Here is a 21,652-nt window from a genome sequence, read left to right on the forward strand (position 1 = left end):
GGTTTCAATTCCCCAATTACGTGTTCATTATTTAACCCTCTGTTCACCCATGTTTGTTTGTGAGTGATTGTTGTTTTGTATTATGGTCCGTTATTTTTGGCTCAAATATTTTGTGCTGTATTTGTGGAATCTTGAGTAAATACGTTTGTTACTCATATCTGCTGTCCTGCGCCTGACTCCTCTACACCAGCTACACACAGGCTTTATTACAGAATCACTCACCTAACTAATGGAGTCAGCAGGAGCAGAAGCCCTCCCTGTGGCAGTAGAGGAGCGTGTCCAGCAGCAAGCGACCATGTTGCAACGTCTGGGCACCGCCATGGATCATGTACTGCAGACGATGGATCTTTAGGAGAGAGGAGGAGGTCTTCCAGCTCCTCCACCAGCCTCACTACAGCATGCCTCACTGTCCACCCCTACTTCACCCAGTCCCAGCGGGAATCGGCTCGCGCTCCCGAGGGAGTGTGATAGGACGGCTGCCGGATGCCAGGGGTTCCTACTCCAGCTGGACCGTCCACCCGGCTCCTTCGGGACGTGAGAGCGTATCCGCCCTCGTCTCCTGCCTCTCAGGCAAAGTCCTGGAGCGGGGCAACGCTGTATGAAGGAGACGCGGAGTTGGACCATTACGCAGAGTTCACCTGCCGCTTTTGGGCAGTTTTCGAGCACCCGCCTGAGGGTTGATCGGCGGGTGAACGTCTGTTCCACCTGAAGCAGGGGACGAGGAGCGTGCAGGATTTCGCTTTGGACTTCTGGACCCCGGCCGCCAGCACGGGATGGAACGACAGGGCCCTGATCGATCACTACCGGTGCAGTCTGCACGAGGACGTCCGTCGAGAGTTGGCCTGCCGAGACACCACCCTCACATTGGACCAGCTGGTGGGCCTGTCCATCCGGCTGGACAACCTGCTGGCTACCTGTGAAAGTCCGGATCGGGGCCTGTCAGTTCCATCCCCCAGCACCTCCGCTCTGACGCCCATGGAGCTGGGAGGTGCTGCGCTTAGGGCGACCGGAGGAGGGGCCATTCCCTGCACCATCTGTGGCCACAGAGGGCACACTGCTGGTCGGTGCTGGGGGGATTCCTCAGGGAGTCGAGGCAGCAGGCAGGGCACTTTTGTGTCACCCCAGGTGAGTAGGCACCAGGCTCACCCAGTGCCCCCTGTTGCTCACATGTATGTGTTTATTAAGTTTCCTGAGTTTTCCCGCATTCCCAGCATAAGGCGCTCGTAGATTCAGGCGCAGCTGTGAATTTTATTGACCGTTCATTTGCCCATAGTTTAGGGATCCCTCTTGTTCCTGTGGATCTGCCCTCCCCTGTGCACGCCCTAGATAGTCGACCATTAAGGTCAAGGCTGATTAGGGAGGCCACCGCTCCACTAGGCATGGTTATGCAGGAGGGTCACAAGGAGAGAATCAGTCTTTTCCTTATTGATTCTCCTGCGTTTCCCATGGTGCTGGGCCTACCCTGGTTGGCCTGTCAAGACCCCACTATTTCGTGGCAACAGAGGACTCTCAAGGGGTGGTCACGAAAGTGCTCAGGGAGGTGTGTAGGGGTTTCCATCGGTGCGACTACGGTGGAAAGTCCAGACCAGGTCTCCACCGTGCGCATCCCCTCAGAATATGCCGATTTGGCTCTCGCCTTCTGTAAGAAGAAGGCGACTCAAATACCACCTCATCGACGAGGGGATTGTGTGATAAATCTCCTGGTAGACGCAGCACTTCCCATGAGTCATATGTATCCTCTGTCACAGGAGGAGACAGCGGCTATGGAAACATATGTCTCCGAATCCCTGGGGCAGGGATACATTTGGCCCGCCACTTCACCTGCCTCCTCAAGTTTATTTTTTGTGAAGAAGAAGGATGGAGGTCTGTGCCCTTGTATTGACTATCAATCAGATCACTGTGAATTACAGCTACCCGCTGCCTCTCATCGCCAGTGCGATCGAGTCAATGCATGGGGCGCGCTTCTTCACAAAATTGGATCTCAGGAGCGCTTACAACCTGTTGCGTATCCGGGAGGGGGACGAGTGGAAGATAGCATTTAGTACCACCTCAGGGCACTATGAATTCCTTGTCATGCCGTACCAGTTGATGAATGCTCCATCAGTCTTCCAGGCCTTTGTTGACGAGATTTTCCAGGACCTTCATGGGCAGGGTGTAGTGGTGTATATCGACGACATTCTGATATACTCCGCTACACGCGCTGAGCATGTGTCCCTGGTGTGCAGGGTGCTTGGTCGACTGTTTTGACATGACCTGTATGTCAAGGCTGAGAAATGTCTGTTCTTCCAACAGTCCGTCTCCTTCCTAGGGTACCACATTTCCACTTCAGGGGTGGAGATGGAGAGTGACCGCATTTCAGCCGTGCGTAATTGGCCGACTCCCACCACGGTAAAGGAAGTGCAGCGGTTTCTAGTGTTTGCCAACTGCTACCGGAGGTTTATCCGGGGTTTTGGTCAGGTAGCGGCTCCCATTACCTCACTGCTGAAGGGAGGACCGGTGTGACTGCAGTGGTCGGCTGAGGCGGACAGGGCTTTTGGTCACCTGAAGGCTCTGTTTACCTCGGCTCTCGTGCTGGCTCATCCAGATCCATATAATGGAGGTGGACGCGTCCGAGGCTGGGATAGGAGCCATGCTCTCTCAGGGCTCGGGCACGCCACCAAAGCTTCGCACCTGTGCTTTCTTTTCGAAGAAGCTCAGCCAGGCGGAGCGAAACTATGATGTGGGGGAACCGGGAGCTGTTGGCTGTTGTCAAGGCTCTGAAGGCGTGGAGACATTGGCTTGAGGGGGCTAGACACCCTTTACTCATCTGGACTGACCACCGCAATCTGGAGTACATCCGGGCGGCGAGGAGACTGAACCCTCACCAGGCAATGTGGTCCATGTTCTTTACCCGTTTTGTTTTCACTCTGTCCTACAGACCAGGTTCCCAGAACGCAGAATGCACTGTCCTGGATGTACGACACAGAGGGGCGGTCCATGGATCACACTCCCATACTTCCCGCCTCTTGCCTGGTGGCACCGGTGGTGTGGGAGCTGGACGTGGACATCGAGCGGGCGTTATGCACAGAGCCCACTCTCCCCAGTGTCCTGCTGGGCGACTGTACGTTCCGTCTGCTGTCCGCGACCGTTTGATCTATTGGGCCCACATGTAACCCTCCTCTGATCATCCTGGCATCGGTCGGACGGTATGTTGCCTTAGTGGGAAGTACTGGTTTCCTCCTGCTAGGTGTGCGCCCAGCGTAAGGCTCCCAGGCACCTGCCCAGAGGGAAGTTACAACCCCTACCAGTTCCACAACGGCCGTGGTCGCAACTGTCGGTGGACTTCCTGACGGATCTTCCTCCATCACAGGGAAACACCGGTTTTCTAAGTCCGGTTTTCTAAGTCCTGCCGTTTCCTCCCTTTGCCAGGTCTCCCTATGGCCCTACAGACTGCGGAGGCCCTGTTCACTCACGTCTTCCGTCACTACGGGTGCCTGAGGACATAGTCTCTGATCGGGGTACCCAGTTCGCGTCCAGGGTCTGGAGGGCGTTTATGGAACGTCTGGGGGTCTCGGTCAGCCTCACCTCAGGTTTTCACCCCGAGAGTAAAGGACAGGTGGAGAGAGTAAACCATGATGTGGGTATGTTTCTGCTGTCATATTGCCAGGATCAGCCGGGGAATAGGCAGCGTTCATCCCCTGGGCAGAGATGGCCCAAAACTCACTCCGCCACTCATCTACTAACATCTCCCCCTTCCAGTGAGTACTGGTGTATTAGCTGGTTCTGGCACCTTGGCATCAGGCTCCTGCGGTGGACGAATGGTTTAAGCACTTGGAGGAGACCTGGTACACCGCCCATGTGCACCTGCAACGGGCCGTGAGGCGGCAGAAGGCGAGTGCCGACCGCCACCGCAGTGAGGCCCCAGTGTTCGCACCGGGGGACTGGGTCTGGCTCTCGACCCAAGATTGTGGAATCTTGAGTAAAAACGTTTACTCATATTTTACATTTACATTTAAGTCATTTAGCAGACGATCTTATCCAGAGCGACTTACAAATCTGCTGTCCTGCGCCTGACTCCTCTAAACCAGATACACACAGGCTGGTTTACAATTTGGCTAAGATGTATGTAAACTTCCAAATTCAACTGTATATACGTTTGGTATTTTATTTTGAACCTTCATTTAACTAGGCAAGTCAGTTAAGAACAAATTCTTATTTACAATGACATCCTACCCGGTCAACGCTGGGCCAATTGTGCGCAGCCCTATGAGACTCCTGATCACGGTTGGTTGTGATACAGCCCGGGATCGAACTAGGGTCTGTAGTGACGCCTCTAGCACTGTGATGCAGTGTCTTAGACCGCTGCGCCACTCGTGAGCACTCAGAGGATGATTCATCATTGTAACACCACAACCAACTACGCCACTCTCTGATGGCACTTTCACCGTAAACAATGCTGCAATGCCGATTCATGGTTCAGTATTCCAAAATTGTTTTAGATTACCTTCCGTCCTGATTGGCTGTCTAATACAAATGGTACGGTTATTTCGAAGGGGGGAAGATGGGGCCTTAATACTGATTATGTTAGTCCAATATTTACAGATGGAATCGAAGTAGTAAAAAAAAAAATCTTCTCATTAAATATATTGTACATTGTGTTAGTTTTTAAATCCCCATTAATGATTTACACTGTATATTTAATTTGAAGTGATGTGTGAAGTACAGAATATTGTATATACAAAAAATATAAAGGAAACACAGCTATTACTATGCAATAAGTTAAAAAGTGCTAACGGGCTTATCTGAAACGGCCAAACTTCACTAAAAACCTTTTGAATAAGACAAAGTGCCCTCAGGAGAGGTTGTTTCACAGTAATATTGCAAATACTGCAGTTAAGAACAACAATCTATATTGGGGAGGAAGACAAAGACTGAGAAATTGGCAATGTTCTAAACACACGACAATGGAGCATGGTCTGCCAATTATGTACATATGTATGCAAACAATTTTCATACTTCATCAAAATTACGTTGACCTTGCAAAAAGAGGAACGCTTAAGTATGCAAAGCTGGCCTTCTGTTAGCTAACTCACCTCTTTGACTGATTGCTGTAGTTCTCCTCATAGGCATCATAACTCTGGTCATCATATTCACCGTCATATCCATCATCATAGCCCTGCAGGTCAAAGTAAAAGCAAGAATAAGAAACCTCTGCCAATGTAAAAGCAGCTCTGTGTCAAACATAGCAGGAGTCTTAATTGTTTAGGGTTGGGACATTTAAAAAATCAATGCTTAATTCCATGGGCGAAAGATCTCTGTTACACATATAGTCCCTGAATGGGAGGGGTGACAACACTAAATCATGTCTAACACGGACTATTGATTAGGGTTTGCAGGGAAGCTGTCTTGCTAGCAGGGTGTATCAGACACTCTGTTCACCTCTGACCTTTAGCCAACACTAATACGGCCTTTACTCTTGATCAGTGACTATTGTAATGATCAACACAGAGGAAAAAGTAACTTCAATATAAACCTGCCGCTCATCAATGAAGTACACAATAATAATGTAGTAAAATACATATATACTCTGTATAAACATGATACTATAAGGTCTGTGTAACGCTCGTCAAAATGGGTAGACCAAGGCGCAGCGTGATTTGGGTTCATCATAATTTATTTGAATGAGAACCAGCAACAAAAACAATAAAGAGAAACAAACAAACAAACCTTGTAGGGCTCAAAAGCAACAATACAAAAACAAGATCCCACAAACAACAGGTGGGAAAGGCTACCTAAATATGATCCCCAATCAGAGACAACGATAGACAGCTGCCTCTGATTGGGAACCATACCAGGCCAACATAGAAATAAAAAAACTTGACTACACATAGAAATAATAAACTAGAACACCCCCCAGTCACGCCCTGACCTACTCCACCATAGAAAATAAAGGCTTTCTATGGTCAGGACGTGATAGTCTGACAACAAAGAATATCAATCCGGTTGTACATGATCTAATTTTTGTAGACTGTATACTATTTTGTATCCAAGGAATGGGGAAAGCATATAAAAGGAGAAATGTACTGCTATTCGCTTCATTACTATTTAGTTAAAGTCCATACTTTAACTAAATAGCTGTAGAAACAACACTTGCTATCCTCGTGTCATGATTGCGTAACACTTTCCCCAGACTTCACTGTCAAAAACACCCACAATTCCCAGAGAGCAATTGTTTCAGCGACGGTCTTCTTATTTTTAGTTCTAATACTTATATGATCATGTTTACTGTAATGTCTTCCCAGACACTGGAGAGAACAGGAAAATAGGCATACAGCATATCTTCCTTTAATGAGCCTGGCTGCACAGAGGCTGCAGACAGTCCATGTTCATATTATGACAAGGCTGTTGCAGCAGACCCAGGCTCCAGGCTGAGCTACTCTTTTCAAAGTGTGCTACTGCTGTTTAATCCTCTCTGCTGTCACTGCCATGTTTATTTCTGGCCCTGCTATCTCCTCTGTCACATTTCTGAAGGTGAAGACACTTTCTAATCGTTGGATCTTGCTTATTTTAAGCGTTTTGGTTGGTTTTCAAAGTGCATACTTTCTGTCAATCATCATCATCCTGTAATCTCCTGGGGTCTTCTCATCCTTGTACTCACACAAAAAAATTGTCTGCCATTGCAAATTACAGTCAAATTGTTTTCTCTTGCTTTTGATTAATAGCTTCAATATCCATCAAAGTTGGAGGATCTTTTTGTTTTACAAGCCAAGACAGTTAAGAACAAATTCTTCTTTACAATGACAGCCTACACTGTTGGCCGCCCTATGGGACTCCCAATCATGGCCAGATGTGATTCAGCCTGGATTTGAACCAGGGACTGTAGTTCGCCTCTTGCACTGAGTTGCAGTGCCTTAGACCACTGCCCCAATCGGGAGCCCCACTGATGCTATTGAACAAGCCAGGAGTAAATAAATGAAGTGAACTAGTATACATAGAATCTTTGCATTCACAGTAAATGCTGATGTCGCTGTCAGTACAAAGGAACTGGTCATGGTTCGCCTCAGAACACCTTAGCTGTGAAGAAGTTTAGTCATAGAAAGTCATGAGCATCATCTGACTGTTTTAAAATCCTACCATAAAATACAAGGGTTTGGTGCTACAATAATAACCATGCAATAGTTTTCTCCAAAGATATGAATATTATCCAACTACATGGATAGCTCTATTGCTATGAAAACCACTTCTGCCAAGACTTTCATGCGAGAATACTCATCAGCTGCCTTATGACAGACAGTCTTCATGTGACTTTAATAATTCCCTTCCCTCACAGCTACTTGGAATATATATGAAATAACAGTCTCTATTTTAATAACGCATGCTACAGTAGCGTTTCTACATAAAGTATGTTCAATAAAAAAAGGAATGGGAAAAGTTGTCAAATGAAGCTTTAGTCTATTGAGATATCCGCCTGTCTCTTGTGTAGCTTTATACAAGTATGAACATGGATCTGACTAAATTGAAGTTAGGGATTATGTCAGGGATTAAGTTGTTCAGGGGATCTAATTTCACTTCCTCTCTCTATGAGTATTTTTCCATAATGACAGGGTCAGAGGCCTACCTATCTCATTAACTGACCGTTTTGTTAGCATTCCCGGCTGACAGAACGCTCCACATCGCCTCGGCACTGTTTGCCGCTGACATGTAAAACAGTCAGGGGAGAGGCGGCCAGGATCATGTCAATATAGGACAATTCTGCAATTACATATTGCTTCAATTTCAAGGTTATCATGTACTTGCGTTGTAACAAAATGGAATGTAATTATCCCTACATTCTCCAGACATGTCCTAAAAATAAAAAAAATGATTTGGTGACAGATTGCTTTAACTCATTACGTATAATAAATGTACTGCTTTCCAATTTCCACTACCATGACAGCTAGTCTGAACGACTGTTGTTGACGTTTTTCAATGGAAAAAAAAACATTAAAAATGAAAATGTGACCTGACCTGTGAACCATTCCGAACTACGTTGGATGTCAAAGGTGAGATGCGGTCGAGCAGCTTTTGATTGGCTACTGTCTTGCTACAGTATCACTATATCAATATCATGCTTGTTTACAGAGCTGTGGATTTTCACCTCGCTGAACTTTACATGCTTTTGCAAGACGCAATGCATAACGGGTGCTGGGGTCGGCCAGGCCCTCTAGTTAATGAAGCATGATCCTTATATTTCAACGCTCATTTGAAAAACCAATTAACGCTGGTGCTATTGAACAAGCAAGGAGGAAATAAATCAAGTGTTAACACACGGGCTGGAGAGTCCGGGCTCACTGTAATTAGGACAGCGAGGAGCGCAAGGAGCTAAAGGCCGTCAGCTCTATGCTTCATTATCAATTGACAACCTGTATGTCCCGTGACAGTGACTGATCTGCACACAGGGCTGCCTCTGAATGCAGAGCCCCAAAAATGAGAAAGGAGAGTAAATGAATGGTGGGTTCCTTTGTCTTTCTGCTTCAATCCCGTTTTTGTGGCTGAACGGACTTGATTTTACTCCTCTGCATATTCAAGCGACACACTGCTTTATGCATTTGACATTTATTGCAGCATGTGAGAGACATAAAAAGAGTCCACAAAAAGGGAGTACTTCTCAAGCTGTTATTCAGTCTGGGAGTTTTCCTTTTATTGGAATCAAATGAGTAATATAAAGCCACAGAATAAACATCCAAATCCAAATAGTGATGACCTTGGAGAGCACTGTTCTCCTGACCAAATAGGGTTGTGGTCCTAACTGGTCTCATAGAGAAATAAGAATATGTTGTATTTGCCAAATGTATTGTGTATCTTTCCTCCTCTTCTAAGGCTGTCAGGAATCCCTTGGATTGCAACTGATACCAAGGCTTTTGGGTATTCCGCCTACTTCGGAGTCAGAGTATGAAATGATTAAACAATCTATTTGAGGTGTGTGTCTTACATGTGTTTTATTAAACAGGGGAGTTGTGCATGGAGAATTCCATTTCCATAATTAGTTCACAAATGGGAACTCAGCAGTGTAACCAAGCCTATTGTTAAAAAGCAATTACTCCAGACGTGCATGCCATCCTTAAAGGTAGCCCAAGAAAAGCAATTTTGTTCCATTTTATCATGCATGGTGTTCCTAGAATGCAAGCTTTTCCCATATGTAGAATAGTGAGCATAAGAAATAGGGTGTGTAAAAGAGCTACATCAATATTTTATCTGACATCACATTTGAGAAATACACACATTTATTCAACTATTAGAAATTCACATATCTTTGGAGATCACATAGAGAGAAGAGTGTTCCATTTCCACAGTGTGACGTTGGGTTATTATATATATTCTGTTCAGGGATAAATATATATATTTCAAAGCCTCACCAAGCCCTGCATTTAATCACATTATGGCCTTCTCTGCGTAGCCTCTGTAGAGATGGTGTGTTCAGATTTATAACACTAAGAAATACAATACACATTCTTTAATTTTCATTTTTCATGTGAATTGGCTTGAATACTTATCAAGCACAAATGAATCTGGTTTGAATCTTGGCCGATGATCTCAGACAAGAGTGTTGAGCTTAGTTTAGGTCTGGATCAGACCTGGGTTCAAATACTGTTTTAAATATTTCAATTACTTTCACACACATTTCCAAGTAAGGAATGTGGAATGTATGGAATGTATTTGGAAATACATTTGGAAAGTATTGTCATGTATTTTCAAATACAAAAATGTAAATGCTCCATGTATTTAAACCCAGGAGTGTTTGGTCCTCGTATATTAAGGCATGTATTTGAACCCAGGTGTGTTTGGTCCTGGGATATTAAGGCATGTATTTGAACCCAGGTGTGTATGGTACTCATGTATTAAGGCATGTATTTGAACCCAGGTGTGTTTGGTACTCATGTATTAAGGCATGTATTTGAACCCAGGTTTGTTTGGTACTCATGTATTAAGGCATGTATTTGAACCCAGGTGTGTTTGGTACTCATGTATTAAGGCATGTATTTGAACCCAGGTGTGTTTGGTACTCATGTATTAAGGCATGTATTTGAACCCAGGTGTGATTGGTCCTCGTGTATTAAGGCATGTATTTGAACCCAGGTGTGTTTGGTACTCATGTATTAAGGCATGTATTTGAACCCAGGTGTGTTTGGTACTCATGTATTAAGGCATGTATTTGAACCCAGGTGTGTTTGGTACTCATGTATTAAGGCATGTATTTGAACCCAGGTGTGATTGGTCCTTGTGTATTAAGGCATGTATTTGAACCCAGGTGTGTTTGGTACTCATGTATTAAGGCATGTATTTGAACCCAGGTGTGATTGGTCCTCGTGTATTAAGGCATGTATTTGAACCCAGGTGTGTTTGGTACTCATGTATTAAGGCATGTATTTGAACCCAGGTGTGTTTGGTACTCATGTATTAAGGCATGTATTTGAACCCAGGTGTGTTTGGTACTCATGTATTAAGGCATGTATTTGAACCCAGGTGTGATTGGTCCTTGTGTATTAAGGCATGTATTTGAACCCAGGTTTGTTTGGTACTCATGTATTAAGGTATGTATTTGAACCCAGGTGTGTTTGGTACTCATGTATTAAGGCATGTATTTGAACCCAGGTCTGGTCAAGAGGTCTGCTCTAGATCTTGTGATGTCTAGAACTGATGTGGGTCTGTGAAAGTTGTGTGTAAGTTCTTGTAGTCCCCTCTTTTCCCTTCCTTTGTACAGGGTTAGTATTGTTTATTATTTACTCTTATTTTTGGTGGAGTCATTGTATATGATATATGTTTAGTAATTCTATGATTCATTCTATTTAAAAGACAAGTGTTGCTTGATATGCATAATTGTAACAAGTCTTCTGTTCAGTCTGGTCTAGACATCGATTGTCAAGCCCAAATATCATGGAATCCCAATCACAACACCTACCGAAAACCTTTGTGATACAGTTTAGAAATAATTCAGTTCCGCCACTGCCAGTTCTGCCATAGTTGGCAAGCCAGTAAATTAGCTTGATGAAGCAGCAAACCACTACATTTCTTCTGAAGTGAGTGAATTCACAAAATAGCAGGATACATTTAGTTTTTTGTTTTTTGTGAATTGTTGTTTGGCTTAACGTGGGAGTGGGTGACAGTGAAAGCAGGAACATAAACAGGCTTTAGCTGTGCTAAACCATGGAAGAGCTATGATTACCTGGATTTCAATACGTTGATTTGCTTAAACAAAAGAAGAGGTAAAGAAATGCAACATGATGTGCAACATGATGTTTATTCATAGTATGTTACGGCATAAGCTAAGTAGATCTACGGGATACAAAAACAACAATTCATAGGCAGATCAACCTCTCTCTCTCTCTCTCTCTCTCTCTCTCTCTCTCTCTCTCTCTCTCTCTCTCTCTCTCTCTCTCTCTCTCTCTCTCTCTCTCTCTCTCTCTCTCTCTCTCTCTCTCTCTCTCTCTCTCTCTCTCTCTCTCTCTCTCTCTCTCTCTCTCTCTGGATTGCAGCTGTGAATCAATACTATGTGTAACAGGTGTGATTATGGTCATTATATCAGTTTTATGAGGGAGACTGACAACCTGACAGAGGCCATAGCTTCCTCTGGAGAAATTCCTATTATAACCACAAGAAGTGTGTACTTCATGACATAGACTGACCAGCTGAATCCAGGTGAAAGCTATGATCCCTTATTGATGACACCTGTTAAATCCACTTCAATCAGTGTAGATGAAGGGGAGGACAGGTGAAAAAAGAGCAAGACAAAATACTGAAGTGCCTTTGAATGGGGTATGGTAGTAGGTGCCAGGCACACTGGTTTGAGTATGTCAAGAACTGCAATGCTGCTGGGTTTTTCACACTCAACAGTTTCCTGTGTGTATCAAGAATGGTCCACCACCCAAAGGACATCCAGCCGAAACTGTGGGAAGCTTTGGAGTAAACATGGGCCAGCATCCCTGTGGAACGCTTTCGACACCTTACTTTTGTTGATTTATCTTGACCATATTCTGCACCCCCATCAAGAAGGGGGTACTGGTTGAGGACAGAGAACAGTCGCTAAGGCATCACAGCATCCTGTATACTTCAGTGGGAAAAATACCTTGACCTTATAGAGAGAGAGGTCTGCATACGCTCTGGGAAAAACACTCTGAGAGAAAAATGAGTTCTGGAGTAGAGGATGGAGCAAGGTGAGATTCGTGGGGGGAAAATAAGAGGGGAAGAAATGTTCTGGACAAACTCCTTCATTCTTTAATCCCCTGGTATCTGTCTGTGCTCCCACCTTCACTCCAAACCCCCAATTACTGTGGAGAAAAATGTCCAGCTTTTTGCCTCTCAAGAAATACACAGGCTCTCGCTCAGAACTCAATTCGGCTTTGGTAATGAGACTGTGCTTGTGCATTTCCCCATGCAGACAGGCCAATCATCCAATTGCCAGCACACACAGAGACTTCGCATAGCGGGAAAGCTCGGTGGAAATTGACTAGTGAAAATATAGCTTTTTTCATTAGGTTACAATTGAATGTTCACCTTGTTCAACTCTTTTAACATGACTTTGAACGTCCCCGAAATCTGAGGGATTTAAGAAAAATCTACAATCTAAAATTGTTCTTTATCTGTAGGTCTATGTACTCTTATCATCATGTCTTCTAAATTAAATATTTTCCATTTAGTCTAGTGGCAATAAAACAGAGCTGTTTCATTTTGTTTATGTGATTTCAGTTATATGGACTGAAAACAACTTGCACACAGCAAGGCTGGGATAGAAAGGACTGTGTTTTTACAGTCTACCGTTTCATGTTTCATTAATCATAGAGCAGCAACTGATGAGTATTTTGATACTTACCTCAGCAGATTTCATAAAGTCAACTGAGGTGAAACTTTTAATATCTTTCTGCTTGTCAGATATTCTCTGGCATTAACATTAACTACCTCATTATATACGTTCTTTTTAAGTTGTTTTTTCTATTTGTTTGCTGTTGCTATGCAGAGGAACCTTTGGCCTATATAACATGACACTTTGGCAATGGATCATCTCTTCCAGATGTGCACCTTTGTTCAACACGACATTCCATAAAGTACATACACAGTATGACCTGACTTTCAGTTTAAGATGGAAGGTGGTCCCCTGTCATCAATCACTTACAGTGCATTCGGAAAGTATTCAGACCTGTTGACTTGTCACACATTTTGTTACGTTATGGCCTTATTCTAAAATTTTGTAAATAAAAATGTTTCCTCATCAATCTACACACAATGTACCATAATGACCAAGCAAAAATAGTATTTTGAGATTTTGTGCAAATGTGTAAATTTTTTAAAACTGAAATACCTTATTGACATACGTATTCAGACCCTTTGCAATGAGACTTGAAATTGAATTCAGGCGCATCCTGTTTCCATTGATCATCCTTGAGATGTTTCTAAAACTTGAGTTCTAAAACTTGTGTGTCATTTCCCCAAAACAAAACCCAACCAAGCCGCACTGCTTCTTGACACAATGCTCACTTAACTCAGAAGCCAGCCGCACCAATGTGTCAGAGGAAACACTGTACATCTGGTGACCGTGTGCACTGCGCCTGGCCCGCCACAGGAGTTGCTAGTGTGCGATGAGACAAGGACATCCCTGCCGGCCAAACCCTCCCCTAACCCAGACGATGCTGGGCCAATTGTGCGCCACCCCATGGGTCTCCCGGTCGAGGCCAGCTGCGACAGAGCCTGGACTCGAACCAAGAATCTCTAATGGCACAGCTAACACGGCGATGCAGTGCATTAGACCACTGCGCCACTCGGGAGGAATAAGGTCCCACAGTTGACAGTGCATGTCAGAGCAAAAACCAAGGCACAAGGTCAAAATAATTTTCCGTAGAGCTCCGGGACAGAATTGTGTCGAGGCACAGATCTGGGGAAGGATACCAAAACATTTCTGCAGCATTGAAGGTCCCCAACAACACAGTGGCCTCCATCATTCTTAAATGGAAGAAGTTTGGAACCACCAAGACTCTTCCTAGAGCTGGCCGCCCGGCCAAACTAAGCAATCAGGGAGGTGACCAAGAACTCGATGGTCACTCTGACAGAGCTCCAGAGGTTCTCTGTGGAGATAGGAGAACCTTCCAGAAGGACAACCATCTTTGCAGCACTCCACCAATCAGGCCTTTATGGTAGAGAGACCAGACGGAAGCCACTCCTCAGTAAAAGGCGCATAAGACAAAAGGCGCTTGGAGTTTGCCAAAAGGCACCTAAAGGACTCAGACCATGAGAAACAAGATTCTCTGGTCTGATGAAACCAAGACTGAACTCTTTGGCCTGAGTGCCAAGCGTCACATCTGGAGGAAACCTGGCATCATCCCTACAGTGAAGCATGGTGGTGGCAGCATCATGCTGTGGGGATTGAGACTAATCAGGATGAAGGCAAAGATGAACGGAGCAAAGTACAGAGATCATTGAAGAAAACCTGCTCCAGAGCGCTCAGGACATCAGACTGGGGCGAAGGTTGACCTTCCAACAGGACAACGACCCTAAGTACACAGCCAAGACAACACAGGGATGGCTTTGGGACAAGTCTCTGATTGTCCTCGAGTGTCCCAGCCAGAGCCCGGACTTGAATCCGATTGAACGTCTCTGGAGAGATCTGAAAATAGCTATGCAGCGACGCTCCTCATCCATCCTGACAGAGAGCCTGAGAGGATCTGCAGAGACGAATGGGAGAAACTCCCCAAATACAGGTGTGAAGCTTGTAGCGTCATACCCAAGAAGACTCAATGCTGTAATCACTGACAAAGGTCCTTCAACAAAGTTCTGAGTAAAGCGTCAGAATACTTATAAAAATGTGATACTCTTATTTTGTTTATACAACAAAAAAATCAAAACCAGTTTTTGCTTTGTCATTATGAACTATTTTATGTAGACTGATAAGGGAAAAAACTATTTAATACATTTTAGAATAAGGCTGCATCGTAATAGAATGCGAAAAAGTCAAGGGGTCTGAACACTTTCCGAATGCACTATATTCAACATCAAAATTTAGTGGGGAAAAGTGGGTCAGACTTACATAGTCGTCGTATGATTCGTGTGTTACGGGTAACAGTGGGGGTCTGTATCCGGGGTTCCCTGGTGTTCCCCTTGCTCTGGGAGTGGGTACTCCTCTCGCTAATGTGGCTTGTGGCATTGCACTCCGTGTACCTGCTGTCCCTCTGGGTGCAACTGCACCTCTGCCTCCTCGTCCCCTGTTTAAAAAACAAAACATCAACAAGAGATTAGATCACAACATGATATTACGTATTCTGGTGATCTTGATAATTGACATTGTCCCTTGTGAATTAAGTATATTCAAAAAGCACATGTGTAGCGTACTCCGAATATGTTGAGCAAAATACCGATGTAGGATCTTAATATGATCACCCTATTGCAATGCAGGAAACGTAAAACGTATAGTGTATTTAAGGTTTAAAATGGCTTATGAAGTTTGTAACTTCCCTTTTCCCTTACGAAAGATATATCAACCCGTACACAAATTTCCATTAATTATAATCCACATAATAATTCACATTTCCTGTTGCTTTAGGATTATTTCACCGCTGTAGCAAACTGGCTCAAATTAAGATCCTACATTTGTATACCAGAAACCACCACTATGGATATTGATGGCATCTCAAAAATGTGTGGAAATGAAATGGTCCTCACTTGATTTCAAACAACTATGTGCAACAATGGAATGGAAATGCATCAATCAGAATACCAAGGCTGCAAGTGCTGACCTCAACACTTGTTTCTAATGTATGCAGATACAGTATTATACAGACTGCCTCAGTCAGAAGCTTGAGTGTTGTCAAGTGGAAGATAAGCATAACCTTTTCTGCTCGGACAGATTTAGTCATAATGATGTTTGAAGCAGAACAGTTATCATATCGCTTTTCTCCCAGACAAGCTATTCATTCAGAATCTGTACTGTTATTCCAATGACCTGGAGAATCAGCTCTACCTACATTTGTAGAGAATCCTTAAGCAGCTGTTCCGGCAAACATTCCCAGAACATTAGCTAACATTCCCATTACGTCATAGTTAGGGTTTGGTAACATTAGGATGACAAACATTCAAATAATGTTATTAACTACTCCCCCCAAAAATTGAATTTAAGTATCCTTTCAACATTCACCAAACATTCACTAAAACGTTGTTCACAACGTCTGCTAAAACTACCACAGAATATTCCCCATAAGGTTCTCATTAGGTTGTCATTAGGTTGCCAGGGAATGTACACAATGGGTACACAATGTTCCGGTAATGTTCTGAGAACATACTGCCGTAAGAAAATGTGGGAGCAATAGAAGTGGTTCAGAGGAAACATTACAGGAATACATTTACAAGACATTTTCATGTGATTTGCCATATATTTTTTGCTCCTCAACAGTAAGGTAACACGAACACATGAAAGAACAGAAATTGTATCATTCTGGGCAAATAAGAATAACATTCTAAGAACATTGAAGGAATGTTTTGTGCTCCCTGATACAAACATTGTAAGAATGTCATAACAACTAGACAGATTTTGTGCTCTGGGAACCTATCTCTTGTGATGTACCCACACTGTTCCCACAACCTAATTAAATGTTCTGGTAACCTTTAAAGAACTCAAGATGGCTGTTTGTCAATATTCTTGCAACATCAAAGGAATGTTTTTTTGCACTCTGATACATACATTATCTGAATGTATGGGGGGGCAGAGTAGCCTAGTGGTTAGAACGCTGGTCTAGTAACCAGAAGGTTACAAGTTCAATACCCTGAGCTAACAAGGTACAAATCTGTCGTTCTGCTCCTGAACTGGCAGTTAACCCACTGTTCCTAGGCCGTCATTGAAAATAAGAATTTGTTCTTAATTGTCTGACTTGCCTAGTTAAATAAAGGTTAAAAAAAAGTCAGCAGGACAGTTTTATTGTTTTGGGAACCTAACTCTTGACATATCCCCACAATGTTCCCAAAACCTAAGTAAATGTTGAACAAAATTGGAAAGAACTTATCAGGTGAATGTTTTTGGCACACATTATATAATCATCTGCATAACTGGATGGTTTTGTGTTTTGGGAATGTCCCCACAATGTCCCGCCAGACTGTTCCCCCAACTGAATGAAACATTCTAATAACCTTTAAAGAACAGACAAAATGTGTTCTGGGAATATTCTTGCAACATCAGGTGGATGTTTATACAAACAGTGTATAATCATCAGCACAACTGGACAGTTTTTGTGTCATGAAAAATATTTTCTGCAACCTAACGAATGTTCTGGGAACTTTCACAGAACACAGAAGCAATTTTGGTTTGCTGGGCTGGCAGAAAAATGATCCGGGTCCCACTGACTCCCTGTGCTTATCCCAGTGAGGGAGGCTATACTTTTCAGGGTGCATTAACAGAAATTTGACTGTGCACACAACTCGCACCGATAGTCACAGATCAAAAGGCAAATGGGCCCGGACGCTGGTGTGTCTGCGCTGCAATTAGGGTGTTGGGAGGCAGATGCTGGGATGCTGTATTCGGTCCTGAGATTTTACTGCCTAGCAGAGCCAGAGGAGCACCACAGGGAGTGCAGGGTGGATTTAAGGTCATAAAGCTGTCTAAATTTGGAGAACATCCAGACGTTTTAACACTAGCAAGATGGAGGAGGCCGAGATACACAGTCTTCTGGCACTGCTGATCCTTTACTAAAGCTAGCAGTCAATTATGATCTGAAAATACAAAGACTCCAAGGAGCATTACGGCCACATTACCGGTGCATATTTCTCATGGAGATTTACAGTAATAGCTTATCAGCGCAAGCATAAGGAGCAAATCAGGGGAGGAATGTGGTAGTGATTCTAAATGAGCAGAATCAGAATCACGTGAGAGCACGGGTGTGTTTATTTCCATTACCACCTGAGGTAGTATAGTGCAAGCTGTCACCGTACACTCAAAATCCTTCAGGGACTGTCACACTGAAGACATGGCCATGGCCGGGGAAGAATGTATGAAATATGAATTATTGAGGTATGTCATGTCATCTGAGGTATTAAATATAGAAATGATGAATATGTTACATAATGAATAATTAACAATATGTGCTTAAAACTAAATATGAATCATTCATCAAACGCGGTGTGAGTATTAGAAGCAATAAAGCCAAGATCACATTTTGATTGTGATCGTTGAGTTAAAGTTCACACAGATGCAAAACAAAACCACACAAACGCAAACGCACACGCAAACGCACACGCACACACACACACACACACATACATACATACATACCGCGTGGTTGTCGTGGAAGCCAGGCGTAAGCCCCGCCCCCTTACTGTCCTCCCTCTGTTGGTGTCCTCTGATCCTCCGTTCAAGTAGGAGAGCTCCCTCAGCTGCTCCTGTCTGATCTCATCATTGTAGTCCTGTGGGAAAGAATACAACAGGCCTCAAAATAAATAAAAAAATAAGATTTGTCATCTGAACGCAACAAAGTGCAAACTGCAACAAAGTTCTCCCAAATAAAAATTCTGAGGATATTCACAGGAAATGCATGATTTAGTTTAACACTGAATGTTCATTGAGAGAATGTTCTGGACAGAGTAGTTTAGGGGATCAAGTCTCAGTCTACTGAGAGTTAGAACAAAAGTCACCAAAAAAAAACATTGTTTCTTGCCTTCAACTGGGCATCATTCACAAGTGATAATATACTGTATAATTCACAAGTGATTGGCTAATATGGTCAACCATCACACTATTCTTGATTTAATCTTGTCTTTACATATACTAAATAACATCTGTGTGAAATTTCTTTTGATTTAGAATGGACCATTATCGTGCACCTGTCACGAAACAGGGGCAGGGGAAAAATACATGTCATCTATGTACTTAAATAGCGAATGGAGGATGCGTTTCCCGTGGTTTATTTTCATGCCAGCCAGGTATTTTATACTCTTGTTGTAAAGATAAGCAGTGCTTAATATTATGAAAGTTGATGGGATCCTCCTCTTTTTAATAGAGGCCATCACTCTGTTTTATTTAGGAGAACAAGTCTCAGTCTACTGAGAGTTGTTAGAACATTTTAGAACATTGAAATAGACGAGGGGAAATTCAAGGACATAAATTAAATTCTCAGCATTAATAGTGTCACAAAAGATAATGCCAGACAGCATTCCAAAACACACACAAACACAGAGGCAAACAGAGTGAAAATTTGATAACACTTTCTTTACTGTAAGGCATAAACATATAGCTAATGCTTTATAAATGCATTTATCTGCACCAAAAGTCATTCAAGGTCCATGGCCTTGTCTAGCTACATCATGTCCAGCTTCTGTCCGTCCTCCCTCAATTAGGTCACAGAACTCAAAGGGCTGAATGGGTTAAAAAAAAACGATGTTATTAGGCACTCAGCCTCTGAGTTTCAAAACTCTGTTGGGCTTTCAGAGGGTTACGTGAGGAACCAGGGGAAACAACTTATAATTTTTGTCCTCATTTGCACTAAGAGCGAGTTGGGAGGGCATTGGAGGCCATATTGAAAGCAGCTATTACATTGTTCTTGTGTGTGAATATTGGGCGGCAGGTAGCTTAGTGGTTGAGCGTTGGGCCAGTAACCGAGCTGACAAGGTAAAAATCTGTCGTTCTGCTCCTAAACAAGGCAGTAAGCCCACTGTTCCTAGGCCATCATTGTAAATAAGAATTTGTTCTTAACCGACTTGCCAAGTTAAATTAAAAATATTCCATTGCTGCCTCTTGATTCATCAATGTTTCTCTCAGTCAGTCATTGAACATGAATAGCATCTGAATCACAGGCTAGATAACAGAGTGGATGAAACATATGTTATTATCTTGTCAACAGGCTTAGACAGATAAACAGGTCTCATTTCCTCCAACCACTTATCCTTGTCCTGTTTGCAAAGACAGCTAGGCTAAAACAAATATGAGAGATGGCATTGTGGACAGCACTCAGCCTCTACTTAGTTTAACCGCCCTGTACCGTTTTGGACTCTGACCTGGTTATGAACTCTTGCCTGTCCCCAACCTGACTTTTTCCTACCCCTTGGACTATAATAAATATCAGAGCTCAAACCATCTGCCTCCTGTGTCTGCATCTGGGTCTCGTCTTGTGTCGTTATAGTACGAACTGGCCATGACTGACCCAGCAGATTTGGACCAGCTCCGTCACGCTGTCTCCCTGCAATGAGCTACCATTAAGAGACAGGAGGAGCTACTTCAGAACCTGATGGAGGGGTTCAAGGCGTTAATGGAGCAATTGCATGAATTAGCTCACAGGCAGCACGGCACATCTGAGACCTCCAAGCCACTCAGTAACTTCCCTACTACTGGTGGGTTTGTTCAGCCTACCCTGGCTCCCCGATAATGCAGCTTACCTCCTCTGGAGAATATGCAGGCGATCCTGGAACCTGCTGGGTGTTTCTTTCCCAGTGCTCCCTCATTTTTGAGCTACAGCCATCTTCGTTCCTTTCGGATCGATCGAAGACAACGTATCCAATTACGCTAATGTCCGTAAGAGTGCTCTCCTGGGCCACGGCTGTTTGGGAGCAACAATCCGCCGTTTGCCATAACCTGGACGATTTCATGGCGGAGGTGAGGAAGGTACTTGATTTTCCGGTGCCTGGGAGAGAGGCGGCCCAAAAACTACTGAAGGTACATCAGAACTCCCGTAGTGTGGCAGACTACGTGGTAGATTGTCGCACATTGGTTGCTGAGAGTGCCTGGAATCTGGAAGCTCTCGGAGGAAATAAAAGCCGAGCTCGCAGCTTGGAGTTGCCATTGGACTATTGGACCTTGATTCCCTCATCGCTGTTACGATTAGGCCGTGTGGTGCCAGGACAACAACCTCTCCCTCAACGTGATCAAGAGATGATTGTGGAATACAGGAAAAAGAGGACCGAGCACGCCCCCATTCTCATTGACGGGGCTGCAGTGGAGCAGGTTGAGAGCTTCAAGTTCCTTTGTGTCGACATCACCAACAAACTAACATGGTCCAAGCACACCAAGACAGTCGTGAAGCGGGTACGACAAAACCTATTCCCCCTCAGGAGACTGAAAAGATTTTGCATGGGTCCTCAGATCCGTTCTACACCTGCACCATTGAGAGCATCCTGACTGGTTGCATCACTGCCTGGTATGGCAACTGCTCGGCCTCCGACCGCAAGGCACTACAAAGGGTAGTGCGAACGGTCCAGTACATCACTGGGGCCAAGCTTCCTGCCATCCAGGACCTCTATACCAGGCTGTGTCAGAGGAAGGCCCTAAAAATTGTCAAAGACTCCAGCCACCCTAGTCATAGACTGTTCTCTTTGCTTCTGCATGGCAAGCGGTACCGGAGTGCCAAGTCTAGGTCAAAGAGGCTTCTAAACAGCTTCTACCCCAAGCCATAAGAATCCTAAACATCTAGTCAAATGGCTACCCAGACTATTTTTATTGCCTCCCCTCTCCACTCCACTACCACTCTCTGTTGTCATCTCTGCATAGTCACTTTAATAACTACCTACATGTACATACTAACTCAACTAACCGGTGCCCGCGGACATTGACTCTGTACCGGCACCCCCCTGTATAAATTGTTATTGTTTTTACTGCTGCTCTTTAATTACTTGTTACTTTTATCTCTTATTCTTATCCATATTTTTTGGGAACTGCACTGTTGGTTATGGGCTCGTA

At 44.0% G+C, this 21,652-nt stretch overlaps 1 protein-coding gene across 1 annotated transcript in view; it reads right to left on the bottom strand.

The window, feature by feature from the left end:
* Positions 1-21,652, bottom strand: part of LOC135512156 (KH domain-containing, RNA-binding, signal transduction-associated protein 2-like) — a 114,158-nt gene that overhangs the window by 5,113 nt on the left and 87,393 nt on the right. Inside the window, exons 5-7 of the mRNA XM_064933871.1 lie at positions 18,260-18,390; positions 15,032-15,206; positions 5,073-5,155 (exon numbers count right to left, since the gene is read on the bottom strand). Coding sequence (XP_064789943.1) covers positions 5,073-5,155; positions 15,032-15,206; positions 18,260-18,390 — 389 coding nt within the window. The remainder of the gene's footprint in view (positions 1-5,072; positions 5,156-15,031; positions 15,207-18,259; positions 18,391-21,652) is intronic.

Source organism: Oncorhynchus masou, chromosome 24 (genome assembly GCF_036934945.1).
Source record: "Oncorhynchus masou masou isolate Uvic2021 chromosome 24, UVic_Omas_1.1, whole genome shotgun sequence".
NCBI lineage: Eukaryota > Metazoa > Chordata > Actinopteri > Salmoniformes > Salmonidae > Oncorhynchus > Oncorhynchus masou.